This window comes from Pinus tabuliformis, chromosome Q, assembly GCF_031772625.1.
Source record: "Pinus tabuliformis cultivar Carrire ecotype Pingquan chromosome Q, CPIR1, whole genome shotgun sequence".
Classification (NCBI taxonomy): domain Eukaryota; kingdom Viridiplantae; phylum Streptophyta; class Pinopsida; order Pinales; family Pinaceae; genus Pinus; species Pinus tabuliformis.
Window position 1 is genome coordinate 250,730,441 of NC_142296.1, and position 22,493 is coordinate 250,752,933.

The 22,493-nt window shown below is 37.9% G+C and overlaps 1 protein-coding gene across 1 annotated transcript in view; it reads right to left on the reverse strand.

Moving 5' to 3' along the window:
- Positions 1–22,493, reverse strand: part of LOC149219117 (chaperone protein dnaJ 10-like) — a 407,942-nt gene that overhangs the window by 204,412 nt on the left and 181,037 nt on the right. Inside the window, exons 6-7 of the mRNA XM_089382533.1 lie at positions 7,640–7,798; positions 7,328–7,506 (exon numbers count right to left, since the gene is read on the reverse strand). Of these exons, the coding sequence (XP_089238659.1) occupies positions 7,328–7,506; positions 7,640–7,798 (338 nt within the window). The remainder of the gene's footprint in view (positions 1–7,327; positions 7,507–7,639; positions 7,799–22,493) is intronic.

Consider the following 22,493-nt stretch of genomic DNA (forward strand, 5'->3'; position numbering starts at 1 on the left):
CTGACCTCTACGCTGTGCAACAACTCCATGCATCTCGCATTGGCGCCTCACTCTATCTTGGAAATCCTACACTGTAGCTCCCTCTGTCACTCCATCTGCATCCATCTCTACCGACATCCGCCAGTACTGCTACTCTTCTTCGAGGCTCCCGTAGCAAAGTATAATCCAAGATGCTAGGTACCTCGAGGATCCTGCCCCTCATCGCCTATATTCCATCTGACTATAGCTCGATGTCTCCCCACTTCCTCTCAAGTGGCATGTGAGCACTCATGGCACAGTCATCATCTGTCTCCACTTCCTTCTCCGCCCTTGCTGGCACAACCTTAGTCTCAGAAGCCTCTCCCTTGCTCTTCTTCCTCGAACACTGGCTCACATAGTGAACCAGTTCCCCATAGTGGAAGCATTTGACCTTGGAGAGGTCCTTCTTATTCCATTTCTCTTGCTTTCCCTCAGATGCTAGGGCAACATCCTCCTCTTACTCCTTCTTGATTCTGACCCCCTTGTCGCTGCTTCCCGCCTTGGTCAGCCTTCTGATCTCTTCTTGGCGAACAACTGCCCATAGTTCCTCCCAATTTGGAAGGGTCAACCTACCCAGTATGCTCTGGACAGACACCTCCCAGTCTTCTGAGACTGCATTCAACGCTGTCCTCACCATCAATTCTTGATTCGGCGTGGCCCCTATGGAAGTCAACTGATCCTGAATCTCCTTCAATCGACCAAGGAAGGTGTCGATTTGTTCTCCCTCCTGCATTTGGTATGATCGAAGCTGATTTTCTAGGAGCATCTTCCTCTGCACGGAAATATGCTAATACAATTTTGTCAGGGCCTCCCACATCGCATTTGCCATTTCCTTTTCGGCAATATGTGGTACTACATGGTCCTTGACCCCGTCAAGGATGATGCTCTTGTCCCTCGCAATTGCCTCCTCTTACTTGTCATTCTCAACCAGGTCAACTGGGATCACTATCGTCTTCAAGGCGAAGTGCTTGAGATGATTCCTGGCTAGAACGGACAAGATTCTGGCCTTCCAGACTATGAAGTTTGAGGCTCCGTCCAGTTTTTCCTCGTCTCTTACCTCGTTCACTGGCATTTCGCTGCTCCTCTACTTCCCTTCTGGAAGTTCTCGGTGTGACTCCCTCTAAGCCTCGATTTCCCTCCTGGAAACACCTCTGCCAATGTCAAGATGCCCCCACTCTGATTGTTAGTGCAGCTGCACAACTGATTCGGATTTCTTGGCTAGAAATCCTCGGCAGCAACTCCCTCCTCCTTGGTCTTGCCCTGTTAGGTATTGTTCTGACCACAGTACCCCACCATCTTCACTCCGCAACTTACCCACAGCCTCCTATGCCTCAGCAAACTGAAGGTTAAAGCTTCTAGGTTCTGCACAATCCCGGCACCAGCAAAATCTGCACCTCCTGGCTACGGGTGTCAATCCTTCCTGACTGAGAAAGATGACCAGGCACTGCGTAGGTCAGGTCTGCTCCCTTTTGCCACTGCGCTAATCCTCTTCCCGGCTCAAACTTGATGACACAGGCACTGTGTCACCCCTTCCTTGCTGCTTCTCCACTAGGAACAACTTCTGTCACTCGGGGGAGTTGTTTCTGCTGCTGCTGCTCTGCTCGGCTGATACCCTCATTTCTCTTATGATCTGCAACCACGCTCTGATACCATGTTGGAATTTCTAAGTCTAACTGTTAGAAACCCTTCATGTACTTTCTGATTTATTTCTGCCTACTTGTTCTGTTTAATTAACAAGTTATTTACCATGTAAATACTGAAAATAAATACAAGTACATGCTCAACACATTACAAATCATCAATTGAAGGAAAAACAAGCACACAAGTGACACCGTTGTTTTTGGACCAATGTCCCCGGAGAAACCTAATGCGGGAAAACTAGTGCAGCTATCTAAGGGTTCTATTATTAAGCAGTTTCAGAATACAATCTGGGTGCCAAACCGGCTCACCCAATAGAGAATGATCTCGGCAGTAGTACCTCTTAGTCGGAGATAGATTTTCCGATTAAAACCCCGGATGAACAATCCCACATCTCTCAACTCCAATCTACCCCACGAAATCTCCAGCGTTTGCCTCTAGGGACTGCGTCAGCCTCTCTGGCCATGCGTCAGCCTCTCTGGCCATGTGTCAACCTCTGGAGGCACTGCGTCAGCCTCTAGAGCCTCTGCGTCACCCACGCTAGCTCTCTCTAGCACCGCGCAGCTCCTGGCTGCCTCTGCGTGGGCCCTGACTGGCTTTGCGTGGCCTCTAGTTGGCTCTCCGTTCCTCTCCTGGCTTCTACGCTAATGCTCCGAGTACCCTTTCTACCTCTCTGCTTCTGTATTCACTGCCTCTCGGCTGCAAATCTAATCACTCCTTCAATTTCCTCAGCAAGCCCTACCCCAGAAAATCAATTCTTGATCAACTCGGTGTGTTCTCCAAGTGACTCTCAAGCCTCCTCTTATACTTTTCTCGTTGACAATTCAATGGCCGAGATTAAGTCCCTAATCAACGACTAAGATTAACTCTGGCTTGATCCATGATTTTTGGACCGTTCGAACACAGTTTTATATTAATTCACATTAATATTTTATTTTCCCTAAGTTTAGACTTAGGGAATCCATTAAAAATATTAATTATTTTAATATCTCCCAAACTATTTAGAATCTGCCCAAACCATTTCCGGGTATTGGAGATCTCATGTGCTTTAACCTCTCCACCAATTTTTGTGGCTAGAGAATATCCGATGCTACCCCAAATCAACATTTTGCACACTTAGATCTGATTGTTAGATTAATAGAGATTCAAAATAATCATAAGATCATCAAGAAATAGAGATACCTGTTAGTTCTATCAAATCAAAATGATATTTTAAAAACCCAGAAATCTGTGCAAGATACCTGTGCACAGATCAATCCTCAAAGACTACTATCCAACAAATACAAATAAAAGTTGTAGAGTATTAAGAGCAATATTACCACATAAATCTGAAAGAGGAACACGACGGTCTGAAACTCCAAAGTCTTTGCGTTTTATTAACTAGAAAAAGTTACAAGAGCTTTCTCAGAGCAAGTACATGATTGAAAAATCGGATGCAAATAATGGAGAGAGACCTTTAATTTATAGATAAATTCTCCAATAGCTAGATGGCTTGATCCCCTTCAAAGCAATCTCAACTGTTAATGAAGATCAAATGATATTTCAATCATCACTGTTGAAATTAAGTTACCTTTTGAAGAAATTTGAATTTCACTTTTAATTTATTTTTAATTAACTCAAAAATGATTATTTTGAGTTAATTACCTCAAAAATTTGACTTTGACTTAACTACTAAGGCCCAAGGGTCCAAAATATCTTGAAATTTTCAATATTCCCTTGGTCAGAGACCTCCAAAAATTAAAAACTTTAAAACCCACGAATTTTAAATGTTGGAGAATTTAATTTTTCCTAGGACCTAAATTAATTAAATTTTTGGCTTTAGCATTTTAATTTATTTTAGCCCAAAAATTTAATTAATTGAATCATGAGAGGATTATTAATTTTTTCAATCCTCTAATACTTTACCATTATAGCTAAAATATTATTTACATGAAATATACATTTCTAACTCATGAAGGGCAAACACCCATTCGTTATAGACCTTCAACAAGTTACCCATTTTTGCGACTCAAAATATGATCTAGTAGACTAAGTGACTTGTAATAAAATAAGCTAAGCAAATAGTTAGAATTATTTCCAAATCACTTTTACAGAGACTCGATAAATAACACTAGGACTCATTTAAGATCCTGATGACAAAATCCACCCTAGCTTTTGGGTGAGGCTGGAGGGAAAAACTTTGTCAATCATCCATATTTAGAAACACACATGAATCGTGAGACAAAAAACCTCCTAGAATAGAAATCATCACCAAAAAGATAAACTTACCTAGGTCGTTACATACATTTGTCTTACTAGGATCATTTACATTACAAAATGCATAATGGGTTTACAAAACTCCATTGAACATATGGCTGATAATAATGAATCTGAATGATGGGAACACTTGAACATGATAGATCCCTTTTGCGAAAAAAGGGGCGTACTGTTATGGGTCTGTTGACACAGAGTGGTCAACATCTCTTTTGCCTCTCTGCAAATGCACTCGCTGGATTTGGAATGCCTCCTCTAGCCTCACTGTCTCTGCCCCTCTCACTGCTTCGATCTCTAGCTCTTTCTCCAACAACTAAATGTTGCTACTCAGGAAATCGATTTGCTCAGAAATCGAACTACTCAAGTGTATTCTCCATCACCACATCGACCTCCTCTTATAATCCTATGTTGAAGCACCAACGACCAAGATTAAAACTTAATCAATGGATAGGATCATTTATGGATCAATCTGTGTGAGTTTCTAGATGATTCACACATTGAATTAATTAATATTGATTAATTAACCATATTCCCTAAGTTTAGACTTAGGAAATATTTAAAAATTGGATAATAATCTAATTAAGTCATTTCTAGGTGAAATTTCCATAAACGATTTCTGGATTTTGGAGATTTCATGTATTCTAGCCTCTCGACAAAATTTCATGGCTAAAACACATCTGATGCTATAAAATATAACATAACAAGGGTCGTTTTAAGAAGGGGAGAACAAACTCCATCACTTGTTAAAACCGCCCTTCTCTCTAAATTCGAAAAGGTTAATGATCCTACCGCAAAGATGGCAACTGGTTCCAGAACTGACACAAAACAAGACCAACCAAAAATGACTAAAAGTGAAAGGCATTTGGTTAGTCTTTGCCCCTTTGGAATTGAGTGATGACCCTAATCCTTTACCTAAGAAATACAATAATTGGCTGCCCAAGTTCAAAGGCGCTGCTACCATAAGTGCCTGTGGATTTGTCGAAGAATTTTATTGGAATATGTATCCTAGGTTGATATTTGATGAATATAGGTTCATCATGCTTTTTGCTTTGTCTCTTGAAGGACAAGCAAGGGAATGGCACCTTAATCTTCCCCTAGCATGTATAGATGACTCCGACCAATTTGAGGACATGTTCATGAGAAGATGGTCATGAAATGCACAAGGAACCTTAAACATTGAGAAGTTCCATCAAATAAGTAGGGGAAGGGTGATATCTGAGAATTCATCCAAAAATTTGATAGGGTAGTTAGGGATATCCCCGACCATTTGAAGCGCCCTGATGCTAACATTCTTGACAAATTCATCAAAGTTGTGGGTGGCTACCTAACTTATGGGACAAGAAACCTTCAACCTTGTCTGAGGCTAAACAGATAGTGAAATTCTTTCCTCCGCTTATGAGCTTCCCGACTAATCACTCACCCTTTGATATGATGTGAAAATTTCATCTATCACAACAACTGGAAGTTATTTTCCTAATTGTTAATTTATTTAACAATTTACTTGCAGTTTGCTACAGCAAATACCAAATAATTCACACTGTGATTTTCACAAACAAATACTGTGGAAGAAAAATAGTGTTGGAATCTAAGAAAATCTAGCACACACACACAAAAATATGACACCATTATTTTTGGACAATTGTCCCCGGAAAAACCCAACTTGAGAACACTGGTGCAGCGGTTGAGGGTTTTTATTATTATGGAGCAGTGAGAAATTCTGAGTACAATAATCTAGATGACGAAATTTGGCAATTCTGCAGAGAAAAATACTGGCAAAAATACTAGAGGGAAATTACCCTCACTCCAGGCAATTCCGACACTGAACTGCTTCTGAAAAGAAAGTCGTCCAATTGGGCCAGCGCAGGCTCTGCATCAACCTGATGCTACTGCTGCAACTGCTGCCTGAACTAACTGATAATCTAGTCATCCTGTCTGTTGCTGGCTGGGAAAACATCTCTTCAGCACTCTGGGACTCCTTCCCGGCGTTTGGAAGTGAAAACATCTGCTCTCTTCAGCAAATCGAACTGCCTTCTTGAGGCTCTTCGCTGCCCCTACGCAGCCTCCTGGAGAAATCTCAGCCTCTATACAAATGTGCTCTTCGATCTAGGAAACGTCCTCTAGCCTCACTGTCCCTGCCCCTCACTGTCCCTGCTTCCTCACTGAAACTCGAACTCTCCGACAACTAACTACTGCTACTCTGAAAAATCAAATTCTCCAAGTGTCTCTTGTGTGTTCTCCAAGTGCCCATCGATTTCTTCTTATAATCCTTTGTTGGAGCACCAACGGCTAAGATTAAAACTTAATCAAGGGGTAGGATCATTTTGAAGTCGATCCGTGTGAGTTTCTAGACTATTCTCACCTTGACTTAATTAATTCTGATTAATTAACCAATTTTCCTAAGTTTAACCTTAGGGAGCATTAAAAAATAGGTTAATAATCTAATTAAGTCATTTCTAGGTGGAATTTCTATAAACGAGTTCTGGGTTTTGGAGAACTCATGCATTCTAGCCTCTCCACCAAATTTCGTGGCTAGAACACATTCGATGTTACAAAAACTAACAATAACAAGATCAAGGATTAACCCCTCAAGTAAGGTGAGAGAACAAGATCATGGTCAAAGTCTGTCAGTCTTCCAGATCATTCCATAATCCATGCTAAATGCCCAAAACAAACAAGTATAAGCACCTAATTGCAAAATGATCAAAGTACCTTTTGAGTGTAAGCCCACCTTCGTCCATGTGCTCATTCTAGATGGGTGAGAAGCATATGGCTGATGCAAGTGGAAGAGATATATGGCATACCATTAGGTAATGGTGGTTGGCAGGGGCTGTTGGCTGTCTGGCTGGTTGGTGGTCAAATGTAGGACAAAAGTTTTCTCCATTGGGGTTATCCATTTTGGTGGATAACAAGGATATTACATCCCCCTACACAGTTTTCTATTAATCTTATTTATAGAGACTAACATTCAAGTGATAACAATTCATCTCTTCGGTCAATATGTTTCAGATGCATGTTTGGGGTAGTACAATAGTTGGGATTTCACTAATAAGCATACATATCTACATTAATAAAATTTCAGATAAGTTTAGATATAAAAAGTCAATTCAGAATAATTTAATGATGGGATAAACGGCTGAATATAAGTATTGATGCTGATAATAGTTCAAAGTTCAAACATAGATATAACAGTACTGTTTTGTATTGAATTTAGGATTAATTCTTTCTGGAACTAGCCCAAAGATTTTAATATGACAACACCACACTAAGATTCAGAACAGATGACTTTTTGCCATGAAAAGCTATATTAGTGAGTTGCAAGAAGATCAAGGTGGGCAACAAAAAACCTTGAATTTTTTGGACACCGTTATGTATGTAAGCTATTCTATTAAACTGATTTCAAAGCATTCGTAAAACTTACCATCTGGCATACATGTAACAATGTGGCTTCAATGTCAGCAACATTGAGCTTCCATAAAGAGGTAATCATCAAATCTTTGTTAGACTGTAGGTATGCTTCAACATCACTTTCATCATGAATTCCCTCTGTCCTCAGCTGTCTTTTCATGTCTTCTTGTAATTGTAGTAATGCAAAAGCACCTATTGCATTAGAGAAAAAAAGAATGTTGTTTTTACCAAATATGCCTTAACAATGAATTGCATGCCCAGTATAAAATTATAAATGCACTATAAAATGTTACACCAATTCAATAATGTAGAGCACAAGAATTACCTGTTGCTGCTGTAACTTGAGAACTTAGAAAATGGCCTTTGTTTCTGATCCATTCTGCTAAAAATGGTACACCCAAATATATTACTTTTTTCCCCAGTTCCTTTGATGCTTGTCTTACATATATGTAGCCAATTGTGTGTAAAATATCAACTCCAAAAGCTGCACATAAACATTTGAACAAAATGAAAACACAATATAAATAACAAATTTCTTTCAAATCCCTCTGTTGATAACAGCTTACAGCATATAATTAAGGTTTGTCAGAGACCTAATAGGAGAGGGATATGCCAAATTGCAGAAGTCTTCCATTCAAGCATGTAAAAACAAATAGTGTTTTATCATTTACATGGATATCATACAGTGATACTAAAAATTTTATTAGCCAAGAAAGATCAACTATGGCTCATGTATTTATGACAGGACTAGTTGTGATTGTGACCATTAGGGCAAGGTTATTACTTGTATCGGTTATCAATAATTTACTACTTCAATGGAAGATCCCAAGCAAGAATTTTCTTTAGCAAAGTGCACTTGGGAAAATAAAATGAACCAGACAAGTTAGCACTTTCAGGTTGTTAAAAGGAGAATCTGTTAATAGAGCAATTGCTTGCCTCTGAAGAATATTGACAACAAATAATTGGCCTTGTTAACCATCCATCTACATAAGTAACCCTAGGAGAAAATTTATCTCCTATGATGCAGCTTGCCAGCTAAAAGCCCTACTATGATCCACGAATAGCTAGCCTCAGATGCCTCATCCATTTTCCAGTCAGTACACATTGATCTAGCATATTCATACAATGAAAGTGGCTCATCCATTGTGAGGTGCATTAACCAATGTTGCACGAAGCAGGGACAAAGTGGGTGCATTTTTTGGAAGTGAAGCATTGGAAATATCATTTTCCAAAAATCCTTGGAAGCAAAGCATCCCAGGACCCGGAAGCATCTATTTTATATATATATATATAGTCATTAGTGTACTATGTGTTGAATTTTGTAGCTATGGTCGGTCTTCATAATTAATATTTTACCCCTTGATTTATATAATGAATATAATACATGTTATTGATGTCGGCTTCAAAAGAGAAATTTGAATTTTGAATTTGAATTTTTGGCTCCATATAATGTAAAGTCAACCCTCCAAGAAAGATAGATTGCCCTGCCCCTATAGACACGCCACTTGGGTTTATTCAATCTCTATATATATGCCCAATCGACCTCATCTCTTGGCAAGAAAAATTTGGATCACTTGTACTTTTGTTCATCTATAATAAGAGGAATTCTAGGCAGCTCTTCTTATCTTCTGTACTCATGGGAGGTTATTGAAAGGCAGCAAATTGAAGTTAATTCTCTAGGAAAACCAAATTTACAGGAAAACTTATTCTCTGAGGATAGCCAAGGCCCGAATTCCTAAGGAAAAAGACCAAATCTCCACGGAAAAAGGCTGAATCTCTGAGCAGATCAAGTATTCCCGAGGCAGGTCGAATCTTTGAGATTATGTATGTCTGTTAGTCCAGGTCAGCCTTGGATTTGGTTATGGTCAATTTGACCTTGTTTTTTACCAAAAAATTAGATGTATCTCTTGTTGAACTGAACAATCTCTCTAAGGAAAAGGTTGTTGCTTTTTCCCCCATGTGGGTTTTCTTGTAAAATTTCCTTAATAGCAGCAAATCGAATTTAATATTATATATACTGGATATTATTTGTCTTCATAAATTTAATTAGGAAAATAACAACTAATTCACTACTATAATTTTCACAAATAAATATAGGAACTAAGAAATAATTGTTGGAATCACGATTGTCGTTACACAAAACTAGCAGGTGTTCATAAACAAACGCATCGTCGGAGGTAACGGATCCATGAGAGACAGTTAAGCACATGTTGGGAAACACACGGGGAACGTTGGTTTATCAAATGTCCAACAATATCCCCCCCCAGCGTGAACCAAGTGTAATTCGAACTCGAGACATTTGACTTTGTTACCACTTGTTGAAATCACGATTCCCGTTACACCAAAACCCGCAGGTGTTAGTAAATAGACGCATCGTCAACACACGAGAGGCGGTTAAGCACATGTTGCGAAACACATGGGGAGCGTTGGTTTAAACAGATGTCCAACAATAATGCATATACACAAAATTATTGACACAAATATTTTTGGACAATAGTCCCTGGAAAAACCCCAATGTGGGGAAAACAAGTCTTGCAAATGAGGGTTTATATTATTAATTCTTCAGTGACTTGAGAAATACAACTGCTTGCTTCTTGTTGTCGCGCAATGTGTCTAGGCAGCGCGACAACGCTCAGAGTAAGGGTTGTCACTTTTAAATCCTTACTCACTTCGTTTAGACTCTCTCCTAAACAAGTCAAGGGGGATAATCACTAGGTAAATGGATGAGAAACCCTGTGGATCACAGGCTCTAGGAGATTTTAAAGATGGACAACTTGATGAATCTAGATGATTAAAACAGATTGATAGATTAAACGCCACTGTAAACAAGACACGGCCACAAGATAGAAACAATTATAGACCAGTGCCTTCGATATTTGAATCAACAATCAATAAAACAAGCTATCCAGATCGATTTTCAATATGTGATGAAAAAGTGACAATAACACTGCGGCATGCAAAGAATTCAAGATCTAAAATGATTATCGTTAATGACCAATAATTAATAAATCTTTTCCAAAAAGCCAATATGATTTATCTCACCAGACTATAGAAGAATCGTGAGAATTTAAGATTTAGAGTTTATCATCAGAGACACCAAGGAATTTAAAACTAATCAACAGGTCAAAAATTGAAATTTTCATGGGCCATAGGCCACATTAAAATTTCTAAACGTCTAAGTGAAAGACCCCTTAATTTAAATCCTTAATCACAAAATTTAAAATTTTCAAAATTTTTAGAAAATTTTTTTTAAGATTTTTAAATGTTTTTAGATTTTTTTAAAATTTTAAAATTTTTAGGGGTTTTAAAAGTTTTTAATTTTTTAATGTTTAGGATTTTTAATTTTAGAAATTTAGATTTTTTTTTTAGTTTTACAATTTTAGAGTTTTAAAAGCTTTTAGATTTTTTTAATTTTTTAGATTTTTTCATTAAATGACATAAGTTGACCTAACTATATACAAACTAAATGAAATGAAAATCAAATAAACTGAAAAGAAACCAAAATCAGAATTTTTTATTTTTTATTTTTTTATTTTTAATTTTCATAAAATTTCCTTTTAAATTTTTTTTTAGACACTACCTATCTAACCCTAAGTCTAACAATATACAAACCTAACTTAGATCATATGCCTCTACAAAAAAAAAAAAAAAATCGAAATGTTGTTAACAATGAACATAACTTTAAAAAAAAAATTCAACCCTAAAAGCTAATCTATCGAATGCCCCTGTTTATTTTTTTATATTTTTATGCATTGTATGCATCTACAGGTCGATATGCAGGTTGGACGGACGAGGGAGGCAGTACGCAGGTTTGGAGGATGTTGCGTGTAGAGGACAGGCAGCCGAGGGAAGTGGAGCAGCGGATCAGTAGATTGGTTGCGGGTGAGGGTCGAGTTACGAAAAATCTGCAGATAGGTGATGGAGTGAGCGGGATAGGGACGTGTGAAGGAGAAAGGGCACTGGCAAGGCAGTGGATTTCGACAAGCAAAGGAGAATCGCGCTTGCAACTGTAGGTTGAAGACTGGACGGTGGAAACGAGGAGGGTTCGAGATGAAGACTGCGCAGAGGGTTGCAATTTGAAGGAGAAGCGCGTAGGAGAGAGAAACGTGAGAATGGAGCAGCGATGGGAGGATTGCGGAAAGCTGCAGAGGGAAAGCGTGGAGAGGCTTAGGGATAGACAAAGATAGGAGGGTTAGGGATGAATGTGCGGATTGCAAAGAGAGATGGACTGTTCGTGGAGCAGCAGAAGCAATGGGCAGCGAGGAAGGGATGAGATGGGCAGCACGATGTATGGCAGCGTGAGGAGGATGCAGGTTTGAAAGACTAGGTGACGACGGGAGCTCAATGGGGAGCTCGATGGGGAGCTGATGAAAAGACTGAGCAGCGAGGGTTTAGATACGGTCGACAAGGATCTGGTCAGAAAACTCAGGAACAAACCCAATCTTTTTCCATATTTTTTTAGAAAATTAAAACCCAAACTCAAAAAATAATTTTGAAATTTTCTAGAAACCCTCAAAAAGGACCTCAAAGTTTTCTGGAAAAGAAGAATACAACAGAAAATTGAAAACCCAGGCAGCAAACCAACCAGTAAAAGGGGTGGCCCAAAACCTCTTTAAATCCACCAGATTTTCTTAAAGAATTTGCAGCGATCTTAATTAAACTTTGAATCAATCTGCTTCAGATTTGACCCTGAAACCTTCACGAAATATCCAGATCTAAGAATTTAAAACTCTTGGATTGCAAAATCTCTAGACAGGAACCCTGCTAAAAATGATGCTGATAGACCTCTAGGGATCCAGATCTTACCCTCCAGGGCCTAGATCTGGACTCTGTACGACTTTCAGCGTCAGATCTGTAGCTGCAATACAAGACAATGAGCCAAAAAACACTAAAACCCTGAAAATGAAAGTCACTAAAATTAATTACAGATCTATGTACAAAAATGGCAGATCTATCAGATCTAGGGAGTGTCAGTCCGACTCCACTCCCAGATCTGATAATCTGCAACTCCCAACAGACAGATTGACGATTTAGCACATAAAAATTAAAATTTTTTGAATTTTGGAGAAGGTATTAAGCTTGAAACCCTTCATGTATCACCCATAAAAATAATATCTTATGATAAGCCTGGGATCAAATTCAAACTAGGCTCTTCAGAAAACATGGATCAAGAATTGGTTGGTTCAGCCGAGAACTTCCCCAAACGCCCGATGGTCTCATAATCAAGGATTTTCCTGCAAAACTCAATTTAGCCGTCAACATAGAGCGAGAAAATGATAATAAAATTCAGATCTAATAGAGATACATGTTATTATATTCAAAACTTAAATTACCATTCAAACCCCAGTGACTGAGCAAGATACTTGTACTCAATTCGCTCTTCAAAAAGCTATATCAATGGCCGAAAAGAAATATATGCATGAAAATAATACATCTTACCACATTTCAATGAAGAGTAACACCAGCAGAAGTTAATCCCAAAGTCTTTCTTTATTGCTCATAAAAAAGATTACAAGAGAGAGCTTTTCGCTTGGTACACGATCAAAAGATCGGATAAATTTGACTGACAAAATGACCCCCTATTTAAAGATAAATTTCCCAATGACTAGTTCAAGTGATCCTTGTCAAAGTGATCTCGACCGTTGATGAGGATTAAAATTTCTCTTAATCTCATCCGTCGAAATTTTAAATATTGAGGAAATTTCGAATTTTTCAATTAAATGCATTTTAATATATTCAAAAATTAAAATTTTGCATTTATTTCTTCAAAACTTTGACTTTGACTTAACCCCAGGGACCTAAGACATAAAATTTAGCAAAATAATCAACTAACCTTAGTCCCTGGACCAGTTAAGATTTAATTTTTTAAAGGACCCACGAATTTTACCTCTGGAAAATTTAAATTTACCTAGGACCTAGGACCTATGAGGGGATAAATTATTTTTCTAACCCTCAAGACATTTTACATCATGATTTTTACATTTTTACATCTCAAGGGGGAAAACCCATTTGAACAAGACCCTCACAGACTACCCAGTTCTGCGACACAAATATAATCTAGCAGATCAAGCAATTTGTAATAAAATAACCTAACCAAATAGTTAGGATTATTTCCACACGACTTTTACATAGACTCGATCTAGCAAACTAGGACTCCCCTAACATTCTGGTGACAAAATCCATTCCAGCTTTGGGGTAAGGCTGAAAGAAAACTCTGCCAATCACGAATCAGTGAGACAAAAAACCTTCCGGAATGTAGATCGTCATCAAAAAATTAGGTTTACCTAGGCAATTACATACACGACACGGATCTGCTGAGATTATTTACAATTTACACATGCAGAAAGGGTTTACAATATAACATGACCAGGCTGATGATAATAGTCGAACGACATAGACGCGTTGATCAAGCGCTATCCCTTTTGCGAAAAAAACGGGGTGTACTGCTATGGGTCGTTAACACATAGTGGTCAACATCTAGCTCTACTTGGGGACACGGTTGCTGCCCTTTAGGAATGTGAGAATCCAGAATCTGCATCCAAGCAACACACAACAAAACATAAGTAGCGTCCATTCAAAATCATCATATAACGTTAAGCATAGGAAAGATATAAGCTCCTCATTTATTAACTAGTCTAATAACATGAAAAGCACAAATCTAACTACAAAATGAAGTACTGAAATAACAGGGTATACAAAGATGCCCCATGGCATCAGATGTATTCAATATAGTGCATACTGAGCATTTGCCTGCTTTCAGGCAAATCTGTCGGCTGTTTCTTGGATGTGCCATGTCCAATCCTGCATATAGTAGGACTTTTTCCTATCCGAAAATCAAGCTGCTTATGGCCATCTGATGCATCAAATCACTTTCTCATTCTCTTTCTCTTGCGTTTTTTCTTTGTGGCAGGCTGTATCACTGATGACGTGGAACATTCTGCTTCAAAACTCTCAGATGAAGTATGTAAGATATGCGTGACATGTCTTTCTTCATTTTGCATCTGATTTTTATCGTTTTCAATTTTATCTGGGTCACCTTCAATTAACCACTTTTCAATGGAAAAAATGACCTCCTCATAATAAGATGGAGCTTGTTGCAGAAGACAAGGAGGCTTCTGATCTGTCGATTCTTTCATCCTCTGACCGCTGTTGAAATTTCTGTACCTGTATTGTTATGGCATCCATCTAGCTAGAGTGTTCAAACTTCATAGCACTGACTTCCTTGGCATGGTCTTCCTCTAGGCTCAACAACTTATTCTAAAGACATATCTGACTAGCTTCCATATCTTTTATTGCTTTGTCATTCTTTGTTTTCATGCCCATGAAACAATTTTGCATATGGTTTATCTCTTTCTTATGATTTGCTTGCATGGTAGCCAACTAATTATTATTATTGAATGTCATGATAGACATTTCTTCATCCATAGTTAATAACCTGTTTTGCATAGAATTAATTTCCCTATCATGATTAGCTTTCGTGGTTTCCATCTCCTTGTCTCACTTTTCCAGGTGGGTGTATAAAGTTCTCATATCCTTGACGTAATCAGTTACAAATTTTTCTTGATTAAGCTCTATATTTTTTACCAGCCGCATTAGTTCTTCTATAATTTTCTTCTCATTTTCCCTTTCATTGTCGACACTGATTTGATAACTTGTTCCTGCTTTTCCACTATCATGGATTTGATCTGCAATGGTATAGGTGGATGACACATTCTGATATGGAGAATTGTCTTGAAATCTTTCATCGACAGCTCGATCATTCACAAGATCACTTTCATCCTATTGCATAATTTTAGGGGCACAAGGGGAGCTATCTTGATAACCATATCTATCTTTAAAAGCATGAACAATGTCTTGTAAAGAAGTGAAAGAATCTTCAGGACAACTATTAAACCAATTCAAAGCATCGCCCTCTAAAGAAAAGGCGAATAGATGCATTTTGACATCTTCATGATCGTACTGGGGAGAACTACAATATATGAGCATTCTACAAGAAAACCTGCATAGATGCTTTCTAACAGCAACTAAATCACCACCTGAGAACAAAGACAATTTATGAATGGCGATTTCCAGAATATCATGGAGAACATCAGTAAAACGACACGGGATAAACGAATAATACATGATGAATAACAAGGGACCAAATGGATGATAGAGAGAGACATCTGCTCAAGAAAATCAAGAGATCCACAAGAAGTGAGCTTCCAGTAGAAATTCTTGTAGAAATCAAAGAAGTGGAGTCGCTACTTGAACATGAATCTAACTCTAAGGTCCAAAAGGCAAACAAACAATCGGATATAAGGGAGGGCTTCTTGTCTGAGAAATAATAAATGGAAGAAGCAGAGTCGCCACCTAAACAAGAAACGAACCGAGAAGTCCAGGTGCTAAAGGTGCAAAAGAAAAGATTAACGAGATGACGAAAGATAAGGCGATGAAAAGATCAAATGACGCCAGAAAATGCTGTGCCGCTTGATAGGCTAATGAATGGCGGAAAAGATGAGATGATGAGGAAATGTCATTGAAACGCCGAGAATAAAATGATCCCTAGCAACGGCACCAAAAATGATGTCGTTGTCGTCTCAAATGAATGATAGAAAGATGAAAGATGAATGATGAATGTCGTAAAGCCCAAGCCCAACAAATCGGTCGCTGGCAACGGCGCCAAAAAATGTTGTCGCGCAATGTGTCTAGGCAGCGCGACAATGCTCAAAGTAAGGGCTATCACTCTTAAATCCTTACTCACTCCATTTAGACTCTCTTCTAGACAAGTCAAGGGGGGTAGTCCCTAGGTAAATGGATGAGAAAGCCTGTGGATCACAGGCTCTAGGAGATTTTAAAGATGGACAACTTGATGAATCTAGATGATTAAAACAGATTGATAGATTAAACGCCACCGTAAACAAGACACGACCACAAGATAGAAACAATTATAGACCAGTGCCTTCAATATTTGAATCAACCATCAATAAAACAAGCTATCCAAATCGATTTTCAATATGTGATGAAAAAGTGACAATACCACTGTGTCATGCAAAGAATTCCAGATCTAAAATGATTATCGTTAATGACCAAGAATTAATCATTCTTTTCCAAAAAGCCAATATGATTTATCGCACTAAACTATAGAAGAATCGTGAGAATTTAAGATTTAGCGTTTATCATCAGAGACACCAAGGAATTTAAAACTAATCAACAGGTCAAAAATCGAAATTTTAATGGGCCATAGACCACATTAAAATTTTTAAACGTTTAAGTGAAAAACCCCTTAATTTAAATCCTTAATCACAAAATTTAAAATTTTCAAAATTTTTAGAATTTTTTTTTAAAGATTTTTAAATGTTTTTAGATATTTTTAAATTTTAAATTTTTTTAGGATTTTTTAAAGTTTTTTAATTTTTTTAATTTTTTAATGTTTAGGATTTTTAATTTTAGAAATTTAGATTTTTTTTTTAGTTTTAGAATTTTAGAGTGTTAAAAGTTTTTAGATTTTTTTTAATTTTCAGAATTTTTCATTAAATGACATAAGCTAACCTAACTATATACAAACTAAATGAAATGAAAATCAAAAAAACTGAAAAGAAACCAAAATCAGAATTTTTTATTTTTAATTTTCATAAAATTTCCTTTTAATTTTTTTTTTTAAACGCTACCTATCTAACCCTAAATCTAACAATATACAAACCTAACTTAGATCATATACCTATACAAAAAAAAAAACAAAAAGTTGTTAACATAACTTTAAAAAAAAATCAACCCTAAAAGCTAATCTATCGAATGCCCCTATTTATTTTTTTATATTTTTATGCATTGTATGCATCTGCAGGTCGGTATGCAGGTTGGACAGACGAGGGAGGCAGTACGCAGGTTTGGAGGATGTTGCGTGTAGATGACAGGCAGCCGAGGGAAGTGGAGCAGCGGATCAATAGATTGGCCGCGGGTGAGGGTCGAGTTACGAAAAATCTACGGATAGGTGATGGAGTGAGCGGGATAGGGACTGTGAAGGAGAAAGGGCACTGGAAAGGCAGTGGATTTCGACAAGCAAAGGAGAATCGCGCTTGCAACTGTAGGTTGAAGACTGGACGGTGGAAACGAGGAGGGTTCGAGATGAAGACTGCGCAGAGGGTTGCAATTTGAAGGAGAAGCGCGTAGGAGAGAGAAACGTGAGAATGGAGCAGCGATGGGAGGATTGCGGAAAGCTGCAGAGGGAAAGCGTGGAGAGGCTTAGGGATAGACAAAGATAGGAGGGTTAGGGATGAATGTGCGGATTGCAAAGAGAGATGGACTGTTCGTGGAGCAGCAGAAGCAATGGGCAGCGAGGAAGGGATGAGATGGGCAGCACGATGTATGGCAGCGTGAGGAGAATGCAGGTTTGAAAGACTAGGTGACGACGGGAGCTCGATGGGGAGCTGATGAAAAGACTGAGCAGCGAGGGTTTAGAGACGGTCGACAAGGATCTGGTCAGAAAACTCAGGAACAAACCCAATCTTTTTCCATATTTTTTTAGAAAATTAAAACCCAAACTCAGAAAATAATTTTGAAATTTTCTAAAAACCCTCAAAAAGGACCTCAAAGTTTTCTGGAAAAGAAGAATACAACAGAAAATTGAAAACCCAGGCAGCAAACCAACCAGTAAAAGGGGTGGCCCAAAACCTCTTTAAATCCAGTGTTGATAATATCGCCGATATCTCGGCGATATTCGTAAATATCGCGCTATTTTCTGCGAAACGAGATATCGGCCCTAAAATATCGCGATATTTTCCAACTTTGAAAATCGCGCGAGAAATCCGAAATATCGGCGATATATTCCAAAATATCGCGCGACAATGGTAAATATCGCGGCTGGCTGTTAAAAAATTTCCGCGCGGGCTGTATAAAGGGTTTTTGCGCTTGGTGTTAAGTCATTTTAGTTTTTAACTTTTGTTTGAGCGCTGGAAGGTTGCTGCGAAGGAGGCCCGAGGGTTTGAGGGGTGCTTTCCAGTTTCCATTCGTTCAAAGTTCATACTGATACAGGTACCGTAACAGAGTTTTCAGTGACAGTGTCCATCGTAGACAGACATTGAAGTTATAGATGGGTTTGTGATAGTGTCTATTTTCAATGCATTCAATACGCCTTTGATGTGCATATCAATACGCCTTGATATTCGTCATGGTTTAGATTTTAATGATATTGTGCAGGAAATTAATTAAGTGTTGGGATTAATGTCCCACCCCGCAATCTTTCAACTTCGTATTACACTACTTTGTGTTAAATTAATTTTTGAGGTTGGCCAATAATTAACATTGATAGCTACCCAGTGTTTCGACCACCGTGTACCGTTTGTTTTCCTAGCCACCATCGATTTGGGATGATCATTGGTCTATGATTGGCACACCTATTAGCACTATGTTCAACTTTCTGCCTAGGACACATGGATGTATATGCTTTGTTGATCACTCCGACCTCTCATTGATCGGTTCAGGTTACTTCGTATGGTTTTAGGGTAACGGCTACCCCACCAGGCACTCCCACCGGCTTTGTCATTTGCCTTACCACCTTCTGTTCTTTGCAAATGGCTACATAGGTTTCAAAGTTTGTTCCAGGTTCGCAATTAAGTTCTTCGCTACAACTTATGATGCTTTCATACCTCCAGTATTATATTGGCCCTCTGCCAACCATCCGTGCTTAAGAAATGTTTTATTGTTTTATTTTTTAAGGATTTTAGAACAACTTTGATGTGCATATCAAGCCGAGTCTTAGATGAATCTGTGTCGGTGTCCATATTCAATCTGAATCAACCAATGCACCGCTACACATGCACATAGTGTTTAAGGCTGAGACAGTGAGGAGGATATCACTGTAATATTACCCCAAACTAGTTTGAAGTTTGAACTGTGATCAAAGTTACACCTTAAAAGTTAAATTAATGCTGCTCTAATGATGGTTCCAAACCGCATATAAAATTAAATATCAGTCCATATAAAATTAACAACACAGGGAAGCATATAAAATTAAATATCAGTCCATATATTTGAGTTTGTAAGGTTTAGTTCACTGAGGAGTTTTCATAAACAGTTTGCAGGCAATGTACAGTGATCAACAAGAAAGCAAGAAAGCAATCTATGTCACTGTCATCATGAGTCATAACAGTTATATATTTTTAATTTTTTACACTACACTTCAACAGTCAACTTGTATTACACTTCAACAGTCAACTTGTATTACACTTCTATTCAAGAATCAACAGTCAAGTTAAAAGCAAAGCTAGGTATTACACTTTAATATTTAATATTAACAGTGGAGATTACAAATAAGAATGCACCAGGTGGAATTTGAATAAGAATGCACCACTTGTATAACTTATTGCTTTATATGTTTAAAAATCTGAAAAAAATGAATATATTATGCATTTTTTATGCTTGCCGATATTTGCCGATATTTTGCCGATATTTTCGCCGATATTGCCGATAAGATATTTTCTGGACCCTCGCCGATATTTTCCCGATACCGATATTATCAACACTGTTTAAATCCACCAGATTTTCTTAAAGAATTTGCAGCGATCTTAATTAAACTTTGAATCAATCTGCTTCAGATTTGACCCTAAAACCTTCACGAAATATCCAGATCTAAGAATTTAAAACTCTTGGATTGCAAAATCTCTAGACAGGAACCCTGCTAAAAATGATGCTGATAGACCTCTAGGGATCCAGATCTTACCCTGCAGGGCCTAGATCTGGACTCTGTACGACTTTCAGCGTCAGATCTGTAGCTGCAATACAAGACAATGAGCCAAAAAACACTAAAACCCTGAAAATGAAAGTCACTAAAATTAATTACAGATTTATGTACAAAAATGGCAGATCTATCAGATCTAGGGAGTGTCAGTCCGACTCCACTCCCAGATCTGATAATCTGCAACTCCCAACAGACAGATTGACGATTTAGCACATAAAAATTAAAATTTTTTGAATTTTGGAGGAGGTATTAAGCTTGAAACCCTTCATGTATCACCCATAAAAATAATATCTTATGATAAGCCTGGGATCAAATTCAAACTGGGCTCTTCAGAAAACATGGATCAAGAATTGGTTGGTTCAGCCGAGAACTTCCCCAAACGCCCGATGGTCTCATAATCAAGGATTTTCCTGCAAAACTCAATTTAGCCGTCAACATAGAGCGAGAAAATGATAATAAAATTCAGATCTAATAGAGATACATGTTATTATATTCAAAACTTAAATTACCATTCAAACCCCAGTGACTGAGCAAGATACCTGTACTCAATTCGCTCTTCAAAAAGCTATATCAATGGCCGAAAAGAAATATATGCATGAAAATAATACATCTTACCGCATTTCAATGAAGAGTAACACCAGCAGAAGTTAATCCCAAAGTCTTTCTTTATTGCTCATAAAAAAGATTACAAGAGAGAGCTTTTCGCTTGGTACACGATCAAAAGATCGGATAAATCTGACTGACAAAATGACCCCCTATTTAAAGATAAATTTCCCAATGACTAGTTCGAGTGATCCTTGTCAAAGTGATCTCGACCGTTGATGAGGATTAAAATTTCTCTTAATCTCATCCGTCGAAATTTTAAATATTGAGGAAATTTCGAATTTTTCAATTAAATGCATTCTAATATATTCAAAAATTAAAATTTTGCATTTATTTCTTCAAAACTTTGACTTTGACTTAACCCCAGGGACCTAAGACATAAAATTCAGCAAAATAATAAACTAACCTTAGTCCTTGGACCAGTTAAGATTTAATTTTTTAAAGGACCCACGAATTTTACCTCTGGAAAATTTAAATTTACCTAGGACCTAGGACCTATTAGGGGATAAATTATTTTTCTAACCCTCAAGACATTTTACATCATGATTTTTACATTTTTACATCTCAAGGGGAAAAACCCATTTGAACAAGACCCTCACAGACTACCCAGTTCTGCGACACAAATATAATCTAGCAGATCAAGCAATTTGTAATAAAATAACCTAACCAAATAGTTAGGATTATTTCCACACGACTTTTACATAGACTCGATCTAGCAAACTAGGACTCCCCTAACATTCTGGTGACAAAATCCATTCCAGCTTTGGGGTAAGGCTGAAAGAAAACTCTGCCAATCACGGATCAGTGAGACAAAAAACCTTCCGGAATGTAGATCGTCATCAAAAAATTAGGTTCACCTAGGCAATTACATACACGACACGGATCTGCTGAGATTATTTACAATTTACACATGCAGAAAGGGTTTACAATATAACATGACCAGGCTGATGATAATAGTCGAACGGCATAGACGCGTTGATCAAGCGCTATCCCTTTTGCGAAAAAAACGGGGTGTACTGCTATGGGTCGTTAACACATAGTGGTCAACATCTAGCTCTACTTGGGGACACGTTGCTGCCCTTTAGGAATGTGAGAATCCAGAATCTGCATCCAAGCAACACACAACAAAACATAAGTAGCGTCCATTCAAAATCATCATATAACGTTAAGCATAGGAAAGATATAAGCTCCTCATTTATTAACTAGTCTAATAACATGAAAAGCACAAATCTAACTACAAAATGAAGTACTGAAATAACAGGGTATACAAAGATGCCCCATGGCATCAGATGTATTCAATATAGTGCATACTGAGCATTTGCCTGCTTTCAGGCAAATCTGTCAGCTGTTTCTTGGATGTGCCATGTCCAATCCTGCATATAGTAGGACTTTTTCCTATCAGAAAATCAAGCTGCTTATGGCCATCTGATGCATCAAATCACTTTCTTATTCTCTTTCTCTTGCGTTTTTTCTTTGTGGCCGGCTGTATCACTTATGACGTGGAACATTCTGCTTCAAAACTCTCAGATGAAGTATGTAAGATATGCGTGACATGTCTTTCTTCATTTTGCATCTAATTTTTATCGTTTTCAATTTTAACTGGGTCACCTTCAATTAACCACTTTTCAATGGAAAAAATGACCTCCTCATAATAAGATGGAGCTTGTTGCAGCAGACAAGGAGGCTTCTGATCTGTCGATTCTTTCATCCTCTGACCGCTGTTGAAATTTCTATACTTGTATTGTTATGGCATCCATCTAGCTAGAGTGTTCAAACTTCATAGCACTGACTTCCTTGGCATGGTCTTCCTCTAGGCTCAACAACTCATTCTAAAGACATATCTGACTAGCTTCCATATCTT